Source organism: Limanda limanda, chromosome 19 (assembly GCF_963576545.1).
Source record: "Limanda limanda chromosome 19, fLimLim1.1, whole genome shotgun sequence".
NCBI classification, from domain to species: Eukaryota; Metazoa; Chordata; class Actinopteri; order Pleuronectiformes; family Pleuronectidae; genus Limanda; species Limanda limanda.
The window spans coordinates 14013114-14034355 of record NC_083654.1 but is presented as its reverse complement, the minus strand read 5'-3'; the positions used below and the strand labels follow the sequence as shown (position 1 = coordinate 14034355).

At 41.7% G+C, this 21242-nt stretch overlaps 2 protein-coding genes across 2 annotated transcripts; one reads left to right on the top strand and one right to left on the bottom strand.

The window, feature by feature from the left end:
• The first annotated feature begins 994 nt into the window (after nt 1–994).
• Nucleotides 995–3881, top strand: rpl30 (ribosomal protein L30). The gene is made up of 5 exons (XM_061092647.1): nt 995–1062; nt 1177–1225; nt 2037–2182; nt 2968–3098; nt 3781–3881. Exons 2-5 carry the CDS (start codon nt 1205–1207, stop codon nt 3831–3833), a joined length of 351 nt encoding a protein of 116 aa, XP_060948630.1. The 5' UTR covers nt 995–1062; nt 1177–1204; the 3' UTR covers nt 3834–3881.
• Nucleotides 3882–8080: 4199 nt separating this feature from the next.
• Nucleotides 8081–18102, bottom strand: laptm4b (lysosomal protein transmembrane 4 beta). Its single transcript, XM_061093290.1, has 7 exons — nt 17978–18102; nt 16550–16667; nt 14471–14544; nt 14241–14363; nt 13819–13917; nt 11147–11242; nt 8081–8143 (listed from the first exon to the last, which is right to left on the bottom strand). The coding sequence occupies exons 1-7, from the start codon at nt 18068–18070 to the stop codon at nt 8081–8083; spliced, it is 666 nt and encodes a 221-aa protein (XP_060949273.1). The 5' UTR covers nt 18071–18102.
• Nucleotides 18103–21242: the final 3140 nt, after the last annotated feature.

Sequence of the window (21242 nt, the reverse complement as noted above, 5' to 3'; positions counted from 1 at the left end):
GAGGAGAAACCTGAAAGACTTGGCTGGTCGTGCCGTCAGATTCCTCTATCCTCCAGCGCGTAATTGCGCACCGTGGGTCGTCCTCGTTTCGCGGACACACGTTTCTAAACAGAGCTTTTCTGTTGTGTTCTGTAACTGAGGCTGTTTCCAAGAGGCTGGCGCAGGGAGAAAAATACATTATTCAGTTAGTGTGTGCAGCGGCCACCTCTTGGGGCGGAGAAAGTGAAGCTGGTATTTTCCTCACCTAACCAAAGCAGCAGGTCCCAAAACATGGCCAATTGTTCCCTTGATTAAACAGCTGAATCCAGAGTTAATTGGGGAGGGAACTACCTCACAATCAAAACAGCAATTTTAACTCATAAGGTAAATCCCTGCATTCATAATTTCACTGGAATACAAAGGATTTTGCAGGAAAAACAAACACTTGACTTGCAGAAGCTCAAGACCTCTAAAGAGTTAGATTGATTTCAAATCACAATGAAAAAGATCTGTCAAGTTTTGTTGTGGAATAAAGAGAACATAAATAATGGTCAATACTAAAATACACAATAATAAAAACATTATTCATGTGTTGTTGAGTGGAGTCACGAACTTGTATTGAATGGAAAAACTCAAGTAAAGAACAACACCCTTAGAACTGTTCTTACCTTTAAGATCTAGATTCATATTGTACATCCAAGCACGCCATCACACTTGAATTCCTTAACAGTACATACAGTGAAATAACTCATCTGACTGCAGCCTTATCTGCTCTTTCATTTGTATAAAGTTTTGAATGCAGGCGAATTGAGATAAAACATAATTTAGAAGTAAATTATTTTATAACCACCCTATTTTTTTATAGCTGTATTTGTTATTTATCCACAATGGTGTTTATTTCCTCACATTACAGTGTTTGTGTAGTTTTGTGACATAAACCGGTTTGATCGCCTGAACATTCACACACATGTGCAGTTAGCGTCCTGCGCAGTAAACCTCTGCGCAGCTCCTCCCGACCAGATAGCGCCGCAATGCATCCCGGTCCTTCCTTTCTCTCCGTGGCCATATTGTCGACTTCTCACCGTAAGCCGAGCTCTGCGTTTTCTCAATAAAACACCGATTTCCCTGCTTCTTCTCACTCTGTGTTTTCACCCACACGTTAACCAAAGTCTCCTCCTCCCCCCCTGTCGCCCGCAGGTTGGCCTGTCCGGACTAAACCGCAAACATGGTGGCCGCAAAGAAGACGGTGAGTGTCGGGGGAGTCCGGGCCGGGGCCGCACGCTGCTGCTGCTGCTTCACGTGGACGAGAGTCGTCTGTCAGGGGCCTGTTAGCATGTTAGCATGTTAGCAGCGCGACACTCCTATTAAACTACTCTAAACCGCCTATGGTTAAAGTTACATTATCTTGGCAGGAAAACGTCGCTGTTATTTCTCTCCTTGTATTGTTTATCCGCATGTTCTTCCTGATCGATGCTAACTAGCTAAATCCACACGTTAGCAAAATGCTAGCAAAGTAGCAACGACTCCTACAGATGCTTATTTACATTACATTATTTTGTCTGTAAAGATTCAAAGGAGCACGTCGCTGTTATTTCTCTCCTTGTATTGTTTATCCACAGGTTCCCCCTGGTCGATGCTAACTAGCTTAATCCAGACGTTAGTAAAATGCTAGCAAAGTAGCAACGAGTCCTACAGATGCTCCTTAAAAAACTAACTTGACACACCACTCTCGCTGTGTTGTTAAAACGTGATCTTTTATTCTTTAACAGAAGATGAGCCAAATTCGGTTCGCCCAACTAGCTAAAACTGTTCCTATCTTTATTGTTAAGAGTACATATATAATTTGAAATGCTTCTATCACTATTTGGTTGGAGTTCAATCAGACACAACCTATAGTTAAAAAGTTGGAAATTCCAACAGTGTCCACTCGATTAAATGTGTATATAACGTCAACATATCCCTTGTTTGTCCCTTGTGAGTTCACCGATGTCGACGAGGCTAATGTTAGCCGTGTAGCTCAGGTGTTGACCCGACTACTCCCTCCCCATTTTGTGCAGAAAAAGTCCATGGAGTCCATCAACTCTCGTCTCCAGCTGGTGATGAAGAGTGGCAAGTACGTGCTGGGCTACAAGCAGTCCCAGAAGATGATCCGACAGGGCAAAGCCAAGCTGGTCATCCTGGCCAACAACTGCCCGGCCCTCAGGTCAGTGGAGAGGCTCACCGCAGTTTGCATCTGATGCATGGAAAGCCACTTAGTTTAGGAAATGTTGTATACGTTTGTTAAATTAGAAACAAAAGTGTCGTAAGCAGGAACTGTGTCAAATCTCAGATTCGTTAAAAGAAGGGAAGAAGATGTCAATGAGCTGTGGTCCAACCCTACAGCCATTATTAACAGCTCATCATGTTTGTACTTATTATCGACATCTGGCTGTTAATGGCAGAATTTGGGCTTTTAATCACATGTTAGTTCTCAAATTAAAACTGTCTATAAGGACATAGTACTGGTTTTACATTTGCAGTTTTCCAGAGCAGGAGGTCACAAGCCCCCATTAGAAACATGTTTGTCCCGAGTTGCCTTTTTTTGTAACTCAAAATATGCATCATTTAAAGAAGGGTCTTCCTTATGAACCCGTTTCCTCAGTTTTCAAAAGTAAAACCAATGGAAGAGTCAAATATTGTTTGTTGCCTGGAATTTGGTCAATGTTTTATTGACATATCTTACAACGACCAGGGTATGAAATTATACATTGTGACCTGATTGTTATTGCTTACAATGCTGTGAAATCTTACCTAATTGTCATTTTTATATCAACACAAGTTAGTAACGAAGATGTTTCTGTTTTCTGTCATCAGAGGTTCTAAGATTATCAATGGATAGAATAACGTTTCTGCACATTTGATGCATTTCATGTCTGTAATAATAAAGCATTTTTTCTGATGTGTATTTGCTGCTGTGACTCACATTCCCTTTGTCTCTGCTGCGTTCAGGAAATCTGAGGTTGAGTACTACGCCATGTTGGCCAAGACCGGTGTCCACCACTACAGTGGAAACAACATTGAGCTTGGTACAGCCTGTGGTAAATACTTCAGGGTGTGCACACTGGCCATCATTGATCCTGGTGAGTACCTGCTGTTCAACACCATAATATTTGAGCGCCTCCTCCTGCTGATTTCCCAATGCAGCGCGTCCGTACTAGAATATTTAAAGGGACTAATTAGTTGTTTCTTATCAAGCGTGTGCAAGAATGTTAGCTTAATGCTACGGGTCCCGGTCAGACTTATTGACACAACTGAACAGCAATCACTGATCAACCTGTTTTCAATCACACCAGTGTTTCAATGACTCATGCTTGAGTCTGCATGTCTATTAAATAAGCCTAATCATCTTTAAGTTCACTATATACTAGTGCACATAGTCTGTAATATTGTGCTGAATTGTTTACTTCTGTTTGGTGGATTATCTGCTGGCATTGAAAGCAGATATATGAACCATAATAGATGATATCGGTTCATCATTACCACTGGAGATCAACTAAACTTATAACACCTGTTTTCACACAAGCAAATGAGACTTTAATATTAATATCATTATATTAAACCTGGTTTAAAGTTCCTGTCACTTGGTTTCCTCTGCAAATTTTTTCTCCTTTTGGCCTGTCTCACAAAGTCAGGATTGCTTGGTCACATCTAATAATGTCAATAGTAGCTATAACACTCAGTGTGTAAATGAGTTAAGGTTTTTCTGTGTACATGATGCTCTATTTCCACCCACTGACTCTTTGTTCATCTTTTCTTTTGCAGGCGATTCTGACATCATCAGGAGCATGCCAGATCAGCAGCAGCCACCTCAGTAGAAACGTTCCCCAGCCCCGTTGTCATAAATAAAGTCGGAGTTAAACAGATCGCACTGGTGTCGCGTTATTTCTGATCAATGCATGAGTTCCATGTCTGTCCTGCCGTTGTCCGCCAGAGAGCGGCAGTGTTCTCTCACTCGCCTACTGAGCATTAGAGGCCTGTGTGAGGGATTTCTTCTCCTGCAGTTGTTTACATTGTGAGCCTGTTGACAGAAAACACAGGCAGTGATGGGAACTGAATTTTAAACCGCAGAGCCTTTTTCAAAGACTTCTGACAGAGCGGGATGACGGGATTATAGGTTCATGTGTCGTCCACTCGCTGCTCATCATGTTGTTACAGTCACACAACACTGATATGTTCTTTCTCACTTGCATAAACCGCGGGGATGACCCTCAACTATATCGTCAGCAGCCTGTTGACTGTAATCGAGTAAGGACACTTCTCCTTTCAGAGGTATTAAAGGCTTTGAAGGACGACAGCCGCCTCTGATGTCCTCCGACGTGTGGAGATAGATTTTTGTGAGAAACCTAGGAGAAAATTATTTTTTGTAAATGTAAATCAAAAAAATATTTAGTTTTTAGTCTCATACTCTTTAAAATCCCATTGACCTATATAAACAAGGTTTGTTTTAGATATTTGAAGCTTAAGCATTTCTGTTAATCCATGACAAGCAAAATATCTTCACCTAGTGTAGAAGTTTTGTAAAAGTGCCTTTTAAATCCTTGAATGTTGATTTCATTGTCATAATCACAGCAACAACCCACATCAGTGTGTGTGGGACCCTTGTTGGCTGAGGACCAATAGACATGCCGATGCTCCTGCCTACTCATATACCACTAGTGTTCAAAGTATAACACATGTCCGACAGAGGCAGGTGCATCAACCCACGACTGTATTAGCTGCTCATCCATCGAGTGGTTTGGCCCAGTTTTTCCACTCACTGTTTCCCCAGAGCCTTTTTTTTGATTCCCAATTAAATCAAATTAATTTGTCCCAGGTCATCTGGATCACATGCTGCAGATTCCCCCGCTCCAAATACAGGACATTATCTGAAGTATGTGGCAGAAAAAAATAAATATGAATCTGCAAATATGAACAATCTCCACAGACGCTCAGGGCCAGGCAATTTGGTTTGGACTTATTTTATGAGTGTAGTTCATTTAAGTTCAATTGAAATAGGTTGTCCTGGACTCATTTGTTTGATCTGTGTAAATCAAAGCAGAAAATCCCAAACACGAAGCCATAAGCGTCACTTCAGTCAAATTAGTTTTCAACATTTCGCACAACAAACTAAATATAATGATGTCTTAGTGGACATAAGACTACTTAATGTTCTCACACAAAATGATTGATCATAAACTCATAACAAGGCAAGTTGAGTGTTGATTCTATATGCTTTATTATTGTAACTTTCTTTTATTGTTCTTGTGCATCAGTTTCAAAATAAGAACTGTTTTAAATTACATTTTAAAAGTTTGAAGACTTGATTGACTGATAGTTATTGAAAGTAGTTGCTTTTGTCAAGTTAAAATGTTTGTTTGGTAAATCAGCGCAGAATCTCAATATTCTAATGACGGATTTTGCCTCCAACTCCTCTTTCACAATCATCCCCCTCTTTTTGAAAATCTGATCTCATGGTCAAACCCTGTCTCTGCCTGCATCATTAAATCCTGCAAGAAAAAAATAGGGCAGATATGACCCACTTGTTTTGGTCATATCTAGCCTATTTCGTTTGATAGTCAGTATGTAGGTAGTCAGAGAGGTCCTGAACACAGGCATATCAGTCTATGTCTGAACTTATTGAGCTAAGTGTTTTTGCAGTACTTTGAAATATCCTGACATGATCTATTCCACAGTGAAAATGTTGGACTTTACTCTGAAAAATCTCTTTGTTTAATATTCAGTACATTGATTCAGTCAAAATGCTACTCATAAAAAGGGCATTAAAAAACATTTATCAACAATATAATAAAACATTGTGCACTAAAAAGACCCTGAGAATCTAAATAATTTAAACGTTTTAATTTAATTTGTTTTTTTCAAACTTAAATAACTCAATAAATAAATCCAGCAGCAGAAACATGTTGATTCAGATTTTTATTATTCAGAGTTGAAGACATGAGCTCATCCAGATCCAACAAGAGGACAAGTGTGTGAGTGGAAAACAGACGGACAACAGTGTTTGAGCGATTCTAATAAAAAATGAGGCATCAACCTTCCACTCGTCCACATACAAGCTTTTTTCCTTTTTTCCTCCAAACTTGACACAACTCCAATCAAATCTGTCAACGCTCTGCAGCTTCTCAGCCGCATCAGACAGTGTAAATAAAAGTTTTGGAAGCTTGTATCCTCCAGACGCGGGGGCGGCTGATTTCGTATTAGAACCACTTAGCTGGGTAAACACAAACATGTGGGTTTTGCAGTGGCGCTGACTTTAAAGTGCAATTTTATTTTACAGCTTTGTTGGATTTGCAGAAGTCATAATTCACACAGGGACAATCATGAAGGGGCCAACAGGGGGCTACAGCACCACCAACCGTATTAGTATCAAATGGAAAAACTACTTCATGGTACATGTATTTCCAGCTCTAACACGTTATTGAATGCACTATTGCATAGTAACTTGTTTTCTTCTGTAACAAACTACTTGGGAATTATTGGAAAGAACATGGTTATTATTGGTTCCATTACTATTTCTAATAATACTCGACTGATTGCCTAAATTGTTCCAAGCATTTTGCACTGTTGACTAGCTCCATATAGTGTGTATAGATTTTGTGCTACTATGCAATGCTAAATCAATGCTTTAGATCCCCATCCATCGTCACCAGCACAGGAAATAACTCAACATGATATCACTGCATGTGCAAAAAAACAAACATGTCACTACATATAAAGGAAGTTACATCATACAGCTCGCAGGCAAGCGCACACACACACATTTTAACATACACACGCATACGGTCTGTGCATGTACAGCACGTCATGCCGTCTTTATAGGAAAATGCCCTCAGTCCAGCTAAGTTTACTCATACGATCCCATTACGGACCACAATTAAATCAATACTCAAACCGATAAAGACATAGTCAATGCTTCTGCAGCTGCAACTCAACAAGGACACATGTTCACACATTAATGTTCACACACACTTCTGTTTCATGTGTGTTGCCTCTTTTTGGATGTGAATCTGTTGTGTGTTTATGTCTGTGTGAGTGTTTACATTAAGTCTCTTGAGATCTCGGAGAATACACGAAAACGGGCAGGAAGGCAAACTGGAATACATCGTGACTGGATTCAGGTGAACGAGGTTTTTACTGGCAGTCGATGGGCGACAGGTTTTTACAGAGAAGCGTGTTACATGGGTACGAGAGGAAGACGTCGTTATTGGTCGAGGAACCTTTTCCGATACGAAGTCCCACAGGACAAGCTACATCAGCACACGGATGATATTTTTACCACACCAGGACAGACAGCCTTTCACTACTCGCTTTTTTTTCTCTCCGTTTTCACTGTTATACAAAAAAAGTCATACAAAAATACCCCAACATTACATTCAATGAAGGAAATTTGTCAATTTCTGAAAAAAGTGCTCTTGCATAACTGATCATGTATGTCGCCTTCCTTCTCTCTATCTCTCTCTCTCTCTCTCTCTCTCTTTCTCTCTCTCTCTCTCTCTTTCTCTCTCTGCACCATCTCTCTTCAGGTAGTTTGTTTCTATACAAAGACCACAAGGGAGATTCACAGTATCGGGGGTTAACAGTTGGTGGCCAAGACCGGTGGGTGCACGTTTCACTCAAAGAAAAGTGCAAATTAGGTTGGGACAGAGTGTTCAGGGGCGTGCAAGAGTTCCGATGCTGCCAGGAGTCGGCAGCTGCCAAGGGGGAGGGAGGGAAGGGAGGGAGTGGAGGGAGGGAGGGTTGGTGATGGTCAGGGGAAGCTGTTGGTCTTGAAGTCGATGTCCTCTGGAGAGGACAGAGGAGAAAAGAGGGTGAGGACAAAACGTCACAACAAGCAGGGTGGAGGATGGGGGGAGGAGGGCGGGGCAGAGTCGATGGCGATACTGGCTCAGTGTCACTAATCTACAATTGGCAGGAATCCAAGCTGAAACCAGCATCTAAGACATTGTTTCTCCTTGGTTTTTCCAACATGTTCCAGGGTCCTACTGTCGGAGAGAGGTGTGATGGGGGTACGGGGGGGCTGTGGGGGTGAGGGGTCCGGTGGCGAGGACTTCACTCACGCCTCCATTTACTGGGGAGGAGGCTCCTTGGGCGGGAGGGCGATGGCCTCCTCGTACGGTGGCAGCAGAACCTGAAAGTTAACAGAACAAAAAGGAGGCTCAGTCCAAACCAGTGAATAGTTGAAAACATTTAACTAATTGTTTCCTATTGGTGGAATTTATCAGGGATGCTGTGCAAATATTTTGGGAAGTAAATACAATTTACGAAACAGTAACAGGAAGTGATTTCAGACAACAGTAGATATGTAGATACGGAAACGGACAGAGCCTTCTATACGTATTCTGCATTCATTGTGTCTGTATTTCATGTCTCCTAATTGGCTTACAGGCAGGAAGGACAGACAAATGGTGCAGTACCACCAGAAATCGTGGGGAAGCAGTGTAGCTAGTATTTCAACCGAGACAATCATAGGTCACGAGGAAGAAATGTAGACAATTGTGGAACTTTTTGAGGAGAGACTTTAAAATGAGATTGTTAGAAACATCACAACCTCGTCCAATGTCGACATGTTGGTTGTTGTCGACTCCGCGCTGGATGTATTGCTTAGCAACCACACCAACTTAAAGGACACATGGAAGTATGTGGGCTGTGACGTGTCTCTGTTCAAACGTAAAGGAAGCATAATGAGCCTCTAGCCACTGCTGCATGTTTCCCCTGATTCATTCAAGGTCTTTATACTGCATCCGTATAGAATAAATTAGGGAGGGAGAGAAAAAAAGTGAGAGAGAGAATATTCTCGGAGGGGATGGAGTTGTGAAACAGCCAGAGAGGCCCGGCGAACACATCACACGCTGGATTTGAAATGAAGTGGACAAGCAGACTATTATGTAACATGTCCAGAAGAGAGAGAGAGAGAGACAGAGAGAGAGAGAGAGAGAGAGAGAGAGAGAGAGAGAGAGAGAGAGAGAGAGAGAGAGAGAGAGAGAGAGAGAGAGAGAGAGGCAACGGACCCGATACATTCAGGGGGGAAAGTGAAAGAGAGGGAGTAAGAGAGAAAGAGAGAAAGAGAGAAAGAGAGAAAGAGAGAAAGAGAGAAAGAGAGAGAGACGACCCTTGTGCATTTTAATGGCATTTATATAAAAGCGGGACAGATAAGCAGCTGGGTACTTGATGTGTGATGCTGTAAGAAGCCATTTAGACACACTGACGGATTTCTAATAGTAAAAATAGATGGAGCGTTCTATTCATTCACCACTGTGTGTGTGTGTGTGTGTGTGTGTGTGTGTGTGTGTGTGTGTGTGTGTGTGTGTGTGTGTGTGTGTGTGTGTGTGTGTGTGTGTGTGTGTGTGTAGAGGACGGGAACGCAATGATGATGTTTAAACTGTTGGATGCTGTTTGTTTCTCTCATTAAAATCCATGTAGCTTGCGCTGTTTATTGGTGGATTTCAAAATAGAAAAATTTGAGTTGTATTTTTTGTACTCAACTGCTCATCCACATCAAATCGTGGAGAAAATCCTGGATATAAAAAATAATATCAGGGTTAGATTGTTTTCATTATAAATTCCGGTTGAGGAAAACACAACTTCTTTCTTGCCGTGGACAAAATCCACTGGCACACACCCAGTATTTGCTCAAAGGCCATACGATACACAACGTGATATCAGACCCTGCTGGATTAGCTCCTGCCCGCTGAGTCTGTTTCGTAAGGCGAAAGATACGTCATCAGTGAAGCTGGGCCGCTGCAGCACAAGGACGAAGTGACAGAGCGATGAAGTGCTGCGACGACAGAGGGTGTGAGGCAGATTAATGTCTTATGTATCTGTGTTGAGGATTACAGACGGACAGACAAATGGAAACCGTGACCGTGCTAAAGCCTCTCAGAATGCCAGAGTTAAAGCTGAGGGACGGACACCCGGGGTCTCAGCAGCCGGCCAATCACACCTCAGGATGACCTACAGCACTGTACTGTACTAACAACACCAACGTCACGGACTGACGCAAACTGCTCGACAACAGAATCCAGAGCCTGGACTAGACTGCAGACACTGCAGAGTCGATGCTGCTCTACCACTGACACACAATAAAGATGGATTTTATACATTTATCACTTTTAATAAATCCTTATTTGTTGCTTGCATTACTATTGAGTGAATCATGTAAAAACATTTAGGTTCTCACTCTAAATTAAATTCTACTGTGGCAAGAATGAATTCTTTTTAAATGACTCCCTATGCTATCTTCACTTGTACATGCATTTAGGGACTGTGGTATTATATCTATTCTAGGGGTTAAACAGCAGGACCCACTAACCAGAACCTCATGGAAAAAATTATATGTGAAATGACTTGATGTCTACGAAATACTGAGACATGGGATAAAACAGTAGATCCTGGCCAGATTGGATTTTTGGGGGCCGATGCTGTTAACCACATTAGGATTAAATGTTCAGTGTGTAAGATTTAGGTGAAAGGGATATATCTGCAGAAATTGAATATAAATTAATCCTAAAGGTGTTTTTTCGCTAGTCTATAATCATCTAAATTGTACGACTTGTTATTTTCTTTACCCTAAAACGTCCTTTTATATTTAAATACTTTAGATTTACATCGAGAGCGGGTCCTCTCTACGGAGGCGGCCATGTTTTTTACAGTCGTCCAAACTGGACAAACCAAACAAAGAGTTTTTACGACAGCTGCAACATGCAACTTCACCACTAGATATCACTAAATTCTACACACTGAACCTTTAAACTTAAAATTCTGTCTATTTTTCAAATCTAAATTGCTGCTCTAAGCACAATTACAGCTAAATAAAATGTTATACATACCTTGTACATTTAGAGGTATCAACTCATTGAACTGCAATAACATACAAAAGTTAATATGGTCTATATTTTTTATTATTTGAGCATTTTAGTATTTTACGTAGGGCCTAGCACTTGCTACACCATGTTAAAGTTAACGTGCTACACTAACACCTCTACTGAACCAAAAGCTTGTAAGTGAAAACCATTAAAAAAAAATCAATGCCGTGCAAATGCACTTGTATTAAAAACCGAGGATGGGAGGATTTTCCGTGTGTCCTTGAGGTAAGGGAGCGGGGGGGGGGGTGGGGGTGGAAGTGCGGACTCACCGTGGTGTCGTTGGTGGTGACGTACACCAGGACCTCCGTGGTGCCCCGGCCGCTCACGTATCTGTAGCAGTTCCACACACAGCCAATCAGGTAGGCCTGAAAAAACAGAGAGGACACACAACGACCTTTAGAAACACGGCCTCCACTTTTCATTATGATCTCATCCATTCATCAAGGTCAAAGATGATAATCATGATGACAGCAGACATGCATCATACCAACACTTCATAAAGCCTGTGGTATGTCAGCTGCATCCCAGGCAGGTGAGGACTCATGGCAATTCAATTCACTTGTAATAGTATACGGGCATTTTAACGAGTGGTCCAACCATCCGACGCTTCACCAAAACCTACTTATCAGGCATTTCTTGCCTCACTAAGGCTGTGGCGGCACTGAGGTTTAGGTTGGTCTGACTTGGCAGAGGAACAGGAGGTTCATTGTGCATATGTGTGAGCAGCCTGCTGCGTCGGTACCTCTGCCAACCGTAAGAGCAACCGCCGGACCAGGAAGCCCAGTGGACTGCTAACGAATCACTTTACCATCTGCTGAGCCGACCTCTCCACTGTGACGCCAACTGTAAACTGAGGTTAACGTATCCACGACAGTAGCATACGCACTATTGCACCTTTGATGCAGACCATTAGTAAAGTTGATAAAACATATAACAGTGGATTTTTTGAGTGTTTTTTCAGTGAAATAAGACTGTTTGCAAGGTCCAGTAGTATTTTTTGTCAGAGCTGTTTTCAGACATGAGAAAATGTCCAGAAAACTGTTTGTCTTTCACATATGAAGAACACAGCAGGATATTGTCCAAACGTGTTTACAACAGCAGCATATTGTACATAACATTCAGACGAGGGGTGGCGCTCGGATAGAGGATGCAGGAGGCAGGACATGACATATAAATCCTGCTGAGCAAATCTGGTGTTTGTGTTCACTACACATTTGCCTTATTGCACACAGCCTCACCAGAAAGCTTCAGGAAAAGGTCTGAAAGCAGCTTACGTCAAACAGTTTATCTTTTTATTCATCCAAGCTTCCATCCACTGCATCTAAATCTTTGTATCTGCTCTCTGTTTCTACCCTCTCTTCTCTTTCCGGGTCTCCTTCTTCCTGACTGTCTTCATCCGTCATTCATGTCACATGCAGTTGAATGGAGGATGTTGGCTGCAGCAGGAACTTCAGCAGGTGCTGCCTCTGTGCCGAGAGCTCAATGCGTCCTTTAGCAGATTTCAGATCTGGTACTTTTCCAGGCGACTGACTCAACTATCATCATGGAAAGGAACAGGACAGGAGCCGATACATTGTACATGCAGCGCATCGATAGATATGGGCTTCTATTGATTTCCCTCGGCAAATGTCAAGATTACGCTCTGAGCAAGAACACGTCTACATTTGATCTGTGATATCCAATTTCGGAGCAATGTGCAGTTCAATGAGCACACACACACACACTGTGCAACAAAGCTCTCTGTCTGAGTCAGGGCAGTTATAACCCTTCTCTCTGTGGGAGTCCAGCAGTTTGTCTCCCAGTGGCTGCTTCCCATCATAAAGCCTGGCTCTGGATGTCTGCCGAGAACATTTCCAATCTGAGCTCAGAGGAGAAACAACTTGATTTGATTGTACAGATGACTGCAACTTCATATCCCATCTCGTCCCAGAGCCCCAGAGCGGAAATGCGCCGGGAGAACCATTCATGCATTAAAGGGGAATTAGCTTGACAGGAGTTTGGTTTCCTGTTGTCCCCGACCCACTGCTCTCTGGCTGTGGGATAATCTCGTGAAGAACATTGATAATGGAAATGTTCGCACTGCCACAGTCATTATACACGCCATATGGCTCGTACTGCTACGAGATGTGCACAGTGTGAAGCTTAATTGCTTTAATCACATTGCAATACGATGAGCAGATCTATTAAAAGAGGCAGTTTTAGAGGGGACAGAGTGAGTGAGTGTGTAATCTGTGACGGTGTGATGCATACATCATTATACTTGACAACTTTACATTTTTCTATGCATCTCTACATTGTTAGACATCAGTCACGTGGCTGCGTGACATTTAGAATATTGCCTTGCAGTTGTATCTCGTCAGTCAAGTCGCAGTTTATATTCCTGACGGTTCAGACTTATATAATGTAGTGAATAGTTGAAAGGACTTTAATGAAAGGCATTTGATGCATTATTATAATTTGTGTATTATAATTAGCACAATCTTTTGGGTATTGGTAAAATTCTTTATTGTGAGGTCGCGTAGTCCTTTGAGTATCAAATTCTAATCAGTTAATCCTTGAGTCCAAGTGGATGTTTGTATAAAAGGTTATGAAATTGCCTCCAGGTTTTCCCGATGAAGTGCCCTGACAAGATTGGGACAAACGCGAGGCCACAATGACATTTGAAAACCAAAAACGAATCATTCATCAGTTATGTCGTGTTCAAGAGAATAGGATGGATTTGAGGGCATAGTGATCTTGGCCTTTGACCTCTGAAATCAAATCAATTCATCTCTGTGTCATCTCTGAGTCCGAGTAAGCATTTTGCCAAATTTGAATAAATTCCCCAGAGGTGTTCTTGATATTATGCTCACAAGAATGTAACCGTCCCGGATGCATGAAAAAGGCAGACACTAGGAAGACTGGGAGAACCTGGAGTGATACAGGGATTCTCTATGCTTACCTTGAAGGAGAGGATGCAGCCAATGAAGACGAGGACTGCAAAGACTAGGCACATGTTGTTGGTGGACATGATGTCCTCTTTGTAAGGGAATGTCCCCGGCTGAAACAATAGAGAGAAGGAGAGGAAGATAGATTAAAAAAAATAAACAAACAAGAAGTAACAATGTGGCCTTTGTTAAATCGGACAGACAAAACACAACCTTTAAATCTTTAACAACTAAAGAGTCTACATAGATCTAAATAATAATAAGACCTGTGTAAATGCCTGGGGCTTTCTTTCCCTGAACCAGCACAATATCCTGAATTTATTAAACATTCAATTAAAAAGCAGTAAACTCTTTGTTGAACTCAAATGTTTTGCACGGACGAGCACAAAGTTGTTTGTGTAGGTGTTTTATTTGTGAACATGTAAATTCTCCTCACCAGCTGCTGGAGGTAATCCTGCACTGTGTTGGGATAAACCACCACGCTGATGGCTACCAGTGTGTTAAGGGCAAAGTCGAAGAGTTGGTAGCAGAAGAATGGAATGATCCAAGCAGCATGTTGCTATAAAAGGAAAGATAAATAAGACAAATATTGAGAAACTCAAACAGCATCAATCTGTTATTGATCGTTTGTCAGACCAGGAATTGAATGTTCTCTTGTTTATTTACCTTGTAAGCACCGTACGTTGCCATGCCACATATAAGAATCATGAGTAGGGATATTGCAGTAGCGATGCAGATATCTGCAGAGAGACAAACACAACAAGGTGAGAGCAGATCATCGGGTTTACCAGTGAAAGAAAGAAAAAAACAGCAGGAAAGTAACACGTCATTTCACTGGAACCTTGAATCCACTGATGTAATCACAAAGTCTCTGTGAGGATTTATACAAAACAAAGCACCCTGGTAACCTCTCTATTTTTAGCATCCAATATGACTCGGACAAAACATGTTCGACACACGTGGATAATTGTTATGCAAGGTGCTAAATCTGACCAAAATGCAACACCCTTCTCAGATTCACATTACAGCTGCAATAGGTCTGATGAGGCCCCCTGTGGCACGCGAGACAAGATATTTATACGTGTCCAGGTTGGAGAAAATGATCCCACATCACTACTCATCAAAGTCAGTGCTTGCTGTGGAACAGTCGTATCTCTTTTAGGTTTCGTTAAGCAGGAAAACATTTAAAAAAAGGAATATTGCAAAACACAAAAGAGTGAATACAACTTGGGTATCTCATCACGACTTTGGGGTTTTCTGTTACAGTGATTATTAAAGCAGATACTGTGCTAAGACCCAGGGAATGATGGTTCCCTTCGATCTTAATCTCTTTCCTCAGACAACCACACATGTTTACACATAATCTATATAAACAACACGTGTAAACATAAATGCACCACCATGCATTTCACCCCACACACATCATCCACAAATTCTACTTTTAATTTCAGGATCTCTGTGCATTTAATAATAGTGATATTTTTGACGACAGCTCATCTCCATCACTCCCCATGTCTCACTATGTCTGACCGACGCTGCACAAGCGACAGCGTTGTCCGAGGGCCAGCCAGTCAAGATGGCCGTTTTAATCCGATGGAGAATTAGAGCCGTCGTTTTAATCAGAGAAGCCAGTGACAGGGTCTGTGGCGTTCCAGAGGCGACTGTGATGATGATAGCTGCCGGAGGGGAAGCACTGAAAATACACATGAGGGCTGATTTGTTCTTTACGGTGCTGAGCCTACTCGGCTGTGTCTGTGCTGACAGCAGCACTCTGGGAAAAGACGTGGTGGGCAGAAAAGAGAGGTGGTTTTAAAGACGCTGAAACACGCAGGGCTACAGGGACACGCTGCTGGCTTGAATGACCTCTCTCTGGATATATACAACCAAAAGCATACTGTTATGGAACCATGCAATGAGATGATGAGGAACGATACACTGAGATTAAATGATTGTTGTATATGCTTCTGCACTGTTGCACGGTGCTTCCCTTAAATAAGTGAGATGAATCTGTGCTGGAATAAAAGGAGACACCACAGCCAACACTAACATTGGATTTTACACAGACTAACCTCTGGATTTATGTATCAAACAAACAGAATCAATTTGTCTTTTAATCTATATTTGTTATGATAAACTCTACTGGAATGTTTGAGTAATCATAAACGACTTTATTTAATTAATCGAAATTTTTTAAAACAATGTATCATCAAGAGCTCGAAGAGAAGAAGCAAAATAAGAGTTTGCATAAGTGGATTATTGGGAATAGTCAATATGGGTTTAAAAATAACTACAAAATAGTAACATGCCATCTGGGTGAAATTTAAAACTAAAGAACATAGCAAACCTGGAGGAATACATCTTAAATGGATGGGTTGAATAATGGATAAAAACTGAAAATGCTTCCTTTAAGTCTGCAACTAACAATTATTTAGTCAGTAACTTCTTGCCCATCACAGTTTCCCAAACACTGTCTTTGATTTTTGTCTCACTGGTCTAAAACCCAGAGATAATCAACGGTTATAAACATCAGACGGATCCTCACAGTGAAGAAGCTGGAACGAGCAAATGTTTAACACTCAATTATCAGAATGGATGCGGATTAATTTGGTGCTGAGTCTGACAAATGGTTTCATTCATTTAAGATAACAAACTGCTTCATTGAGGACATTTAACATAATCTGTCATCCCACGAGATAATTTCTACCGAGCTGGACAGGCAGCAACGAGGGGATTAGCTGCACTCACTTGCATCGTCCATGACATCGATGTCAGTTCCCAGCTCAGTGCTGGTGAGGTGGTAGCGGTACTGAATTGGGTCATTGAGAGCCGACAACAGGATGAGTAGGACCACTGCATTGATGAGCTGTGGGAAAACATTGAGAAAAAATCAATATAAACATTATAATATAGTTTCCCATCTTTAGAATCTTGTGTTGATTTCCAGGTACTAAGTTTATGGTACTTTCAGAAATTATTTTTGTATATGTGGCATTTGTTAAATCAAATAAAAGTAAAAATCTCAAACAATGTAAAAGTTCATGGTAAATCATAATCAGAGATACAAAGATTGTATCAGTTCAATTGTGGCTACATGTAACAACAAATATTATTGGTTATATTTCATTTCATACTTATGATAAAGTTTATGAATAAACTGTAATATATCAAGTCTTCGTTACATTACTTTATCATTTAGGTTAGTTAACCTCAATTATGAATCATTGTCATATACAAGGGATAATCCCCATCTTGTCCTTTATTCTAAAATCAGCCGATATATCAGTTTAGTATCGGAAATGTTTTCGGTATCAACAAACAATCCCTCCAAAAAAAAATCAATATCAGACTCTAGAAAATAGGGAAAAAATATTATGAACAAAATTCAACTTGACCTTCAATTAACCTGGTTTGTTGAATCAAATGCCAAACATTTAATTTAACTTAAAATCCTAATAGAAGGAGACATAGCTGTAATGTTCAGATGCAGTTGTGTTGCAGCATTTATCCAAACAATTATGAAAAGAATAAAAACAAGTTCTCATGAGTCTTCTCCTTGTTATATCTCAACATTGTATCTGTGGAGGTCTCCCTTTGTGTTTTCAAATCAGACCTCTGCTCACATTGGGTCAGAAAGTCAGTGGAGTGACGCTCACTGAAGGTCAGGGATTTACCAGGCTTACTAACCTATGTTTAAAACTTCAGGTGATCCCAACAGAAAAGTGACTCTATATTTAACCTGGTCACGTGTAGGACGAATCCAACAGGGATTCACTGCTGAGGTTTTTACATTCCATCACAACAACAATAACAACAACAACAAAAATCTGCCAAAAGGGAAAGAAACCAGCATGGGAGCAAATTGTGAATTATAAGAAATGATATCAAATAATAAATACATGAGAATAACCCTGAATAACCGTGTATTCTTCAGGTTAAAGACCAATGAGCAGAGGCTGCAGCTCAAACGTGTTGTTTTGACGTACAACAGAGGACATTGCTCAAAATGGCAAATGAGAACAGAAACAGAAAAACAGCAGCAGCAGCCAACTCAGATTCTCCTCGCTTCAAACTCCACGACAGCTCGTTCGATCGCATCCCGGAGCTCCTGTCACATTCTGCGGTCACAGCTGAAGATATACGAGCCTGATCCGTGGGTGATAAATGGTGACTTACCATGTACCATATCCCCAGGATGATGGTGCCAGTCCGGACGTGGCAGCACAGGCAGCAGCTCGTCGAGTACCAGCGGTCCCACGGAGAAATCATCTTCTCTGCTTTGTGTTGGTTGTTTTGTTCTATTCCTGCTATACGACTTTTCAGGCTATTTCATGAAGGCTGCGGAGGATTCGAGCCCCTGCGACGAGAGAGACGAGAATGTCTGCGTCCTTGCGATGGAGGAGGAGGAGGAGGAGGAGGAGGAGAGGAGGAGGAGCGACCAAGTCCAGCGTATGTTCCCCACGTCTCTGCGAGCGGACTCCCGGAGAACACACTAATCTGGCTCATCCGCGGGTCATGTGACCAGATGAGGATTTGACAACATGTCGGTGCCTCTCTCAGACACAAGTCTTTTACTTTTTATTTTTACTGTTGATAAAGAAGTTTCCTCAATCATGCTGGGGGAACTGGAGTTAGGACAGGGCCGGATGAACCTCTCAATGAGGGGGCCTGGGGCAAACATTAGTTTCTGGGCCCCTCATAACCACCATTCTACAGTTTCATTATTTCCTTAAGGAGATTAATTCAATTTATGATCAACTACTTAGTAGACATAAATTAATAAATGGTTAAGTCAGGACTATAGGAGAATTTCGGAGACCACACGAAATGACAGATTTAACTGATTTTAATCTTAAAATCGCCAGAACATACACACTAGACAATTAGAGCGTAAGACCACACAATTGCTGTTTGTAGGAAACAACTTCAAAGTGGCTTTCCAGAGAAGATTCTTCTTATTCAGTGTGCGGTTTGCAAATCACTTGTAGGTGCAACTACTGCCACTTTCTGAACAGTCTGAAAGTGGATAACTCAGAAGAAACACAAATACAGAGGAGTACACAACATCAGGTTGGGGATGCTTCCCCGTCAGCTCACTCTCAGTGGCTATTGGTTTTTGTCTGAGCCGATTATCGTAAATATTAAAGATGTTTGAATGTGAAGCATGCAGAATGTAAGAGACGGGGATCGAACCACCGACTTATCGGATGTCAGTTCCTGCAAAGGTGCCTTAAAACAACTCCACTCACAACACTTGTGCCCCAATGAAAATCGCTCATGGATCTTTGCAGATGCAGCTTTTTTTGGGTTGTTTCCGGTCATGAGAAAAAAGTGAAAGTCACATGTCACTATGGATTCAAACACAGCACTCACCATGTGAGGACATTTGCCAATGGCAGCAGTTTTATCCGTCCCCCATGTAGGACTGGGTCATCGCCACTCAGTCAAATTGGATTTACTGTAACTTTGTCTGGATCTGTGGGAACGTGCGACCTTCATTATTTCCGCAGATCCGGTGTTTACATGTTGACACGATCAAAGATTGATGTGTTTCACTGCAGCGTTAGAACCAGAAGCCGTCTCTCTGTCATGAGACACAACCCGCCCCCGGCCTGACAGATGGGCCGGTGACCACGGCTCTAAGCTCTGGTCTGTGGACAGCATCATCGACACATTAGGGGATTTTCCTCCTCTGCCATGACTTAGCAGTGACCAGCCTGCCACCTTTTTAAATGCAATTCGAAGAGCAGACCTTGAACCTGTGGTGCATCCTTCCAGCCTTAATGATTTCCTATACAGAAGGTACACTGGACATTTAAATGATCAGATAGACATATTTGCGTAAATATTCGGAGGGATCTGACATAATGACCGGAAGTTCAAAGCCCCATAATCCTTTTTTCCCAGACCTGCTGGAGAAACATAAATCCCACACCCGGCGTTTGGGTGCACAGACACGTCAGCTGGGCTGTGTAACGTCACAACGCTTCACTGACTTGTTTTAGGACGTGACTGTCAGGGATTATGTGGGTTTTTTCATAGCAAGGCTTTGGGTGACCACAGGGCCTTCCATTACAGAGGGACCTTCATCATTTATACATCTGCCTTTCATGCACTCATGCAAAAAACAAACAACGAGCAAGGCAAACATGAGCAATGAAACAAAAAAACCTGTGATATCCCTCTGAAGTAAGGCTGAATGGAGAGGGAGCCAGAGATTGTAAGAGATTAAAAGCTGGTAAACCCAAAATGAATTGAGAGATAAGGGATGGAGAGAGAGAGAGAGGAGGCGAAGGAGGTCAGGCGCTGTAAAGCGTGCCATGCGTCTGCCCAGCCATATCGACTGGGGCAGTGGTTTGGCCTCGGGATGGGTCGCTGCGACTGGGGCCGAGCTCAGGCCTTGCTGCTGACACAGATTTGCCTCACACCATATAGTGTTTCCTCATGGTATTAATCACAGATCCAGGATCAGTTTGTCAGCAGCCAGGGAGACAGCACCGTTTCATATCCATGTAGGTCGTGGTGAATTCTGCTAATAGAAAATTACTCTAATGAATACCTGAAGATAGTTTGTCCTGAAAACATAATTAAAAGTGTTAAACAATCACTGTACCATCAGAATAACAACACATGTAACTAGCCTGAGGAGCACTGGTTGTTAAACTCATTGAACTAGAAATACGGCTGTGTGGGTGTACGTGTATGTCTCAGCAAATCAGTGCAGTTTCATTGGTCATAACATTTTTTCCAGACTCATCTGAGGTCACTGGGACCTTTGACCACTGAAATCTACTCAGTTTATCAGTGAGAAATGAACATTCGTGCCAATATTTGAAAGGATTCTCTCAATGCGTTTTTAAGGTAACACATTCATGAGGCAAAAAAGGGTTTGTGAGGTCAGTTTGACCCTTGACCAGCAAAATCTAATCAGTTCATCTTTGAGACCAATTTAATGTTTGTACAAAATTTATAGAAATTCCTAAGAGGTATTCTTAAGATCTTACGTGATAAGACCACAATCATGTTTTGCAAGGTCACAACGACCTTGATCTTTTATGACCACAATCGAATCGGTCCCTACCTGAGTGCAACTGAGAGCTTGCAACAAATTTGAAGATATTCCCTGACAATGTACTTATATCATGTTCATTTAAATTGCATCAACATATGTACGAACAGATGGAAAACCCGAAATCAACATGCCTCTGGCTACAGGCTGTTGCCAAAGTACAGGCATAAAAAATCCTAAAATATTGGAATGGAGTAATAACATTCAAATGCTCTGAGAAGCCTGAGAAAAAAAATCCCCACAGCAAAGATGACTTGCTGTTTTGTTAATTCTAATTAATCAATCCATTATCTTTTCTGCATATTCTTTGAGGATTAGAGCTTGATGCTTCGGCCCCGGAGAAACAAGAAGTACAAACTTATGACAAAGGGA

Coding starts and splice junctions, on each gene's coding strand:
- laptm4b (XM_061093290.1), bottom strand. CDS start 18,070: ATGATTTCTCCGTGGGACCGCTGGTACTCGACGAGCTGCTGCCTGTGC. Junction 16,668..17,977: donor TCCTGGGGATATGGTACATG/GTAAGTCACCAT, acceptor GTTTTCCCACAG/CTCATCAATGCAGTGGTCCT. Junction 11,243..13,818: donor GCTGCATCCTCTCCTTCAAG/GTAAGCATAGAG, acceptor CTGTTTTTTCAG/GCCTACCTGATTGGCTGTGT.
- rpl30 (XM_061092647.1), top strand. CDS start 1,205: ATGGTGGCCGCAAAGAAGACG. Junction 1,226..2,036: donor TGGTGGCCGCAAAGAAGACG/GTGAGTGTCGGG, acceptor CATTTTGTGCAG/AAAAAGTCCATGGAGTCCAT. Junction 3,099..3,780: donor ACTGGCCATCATTGATCCTG/GTGAGTACCTGC, acceptor TTTCTTTTGCAG/GCGATTCTGACATCATCAGG.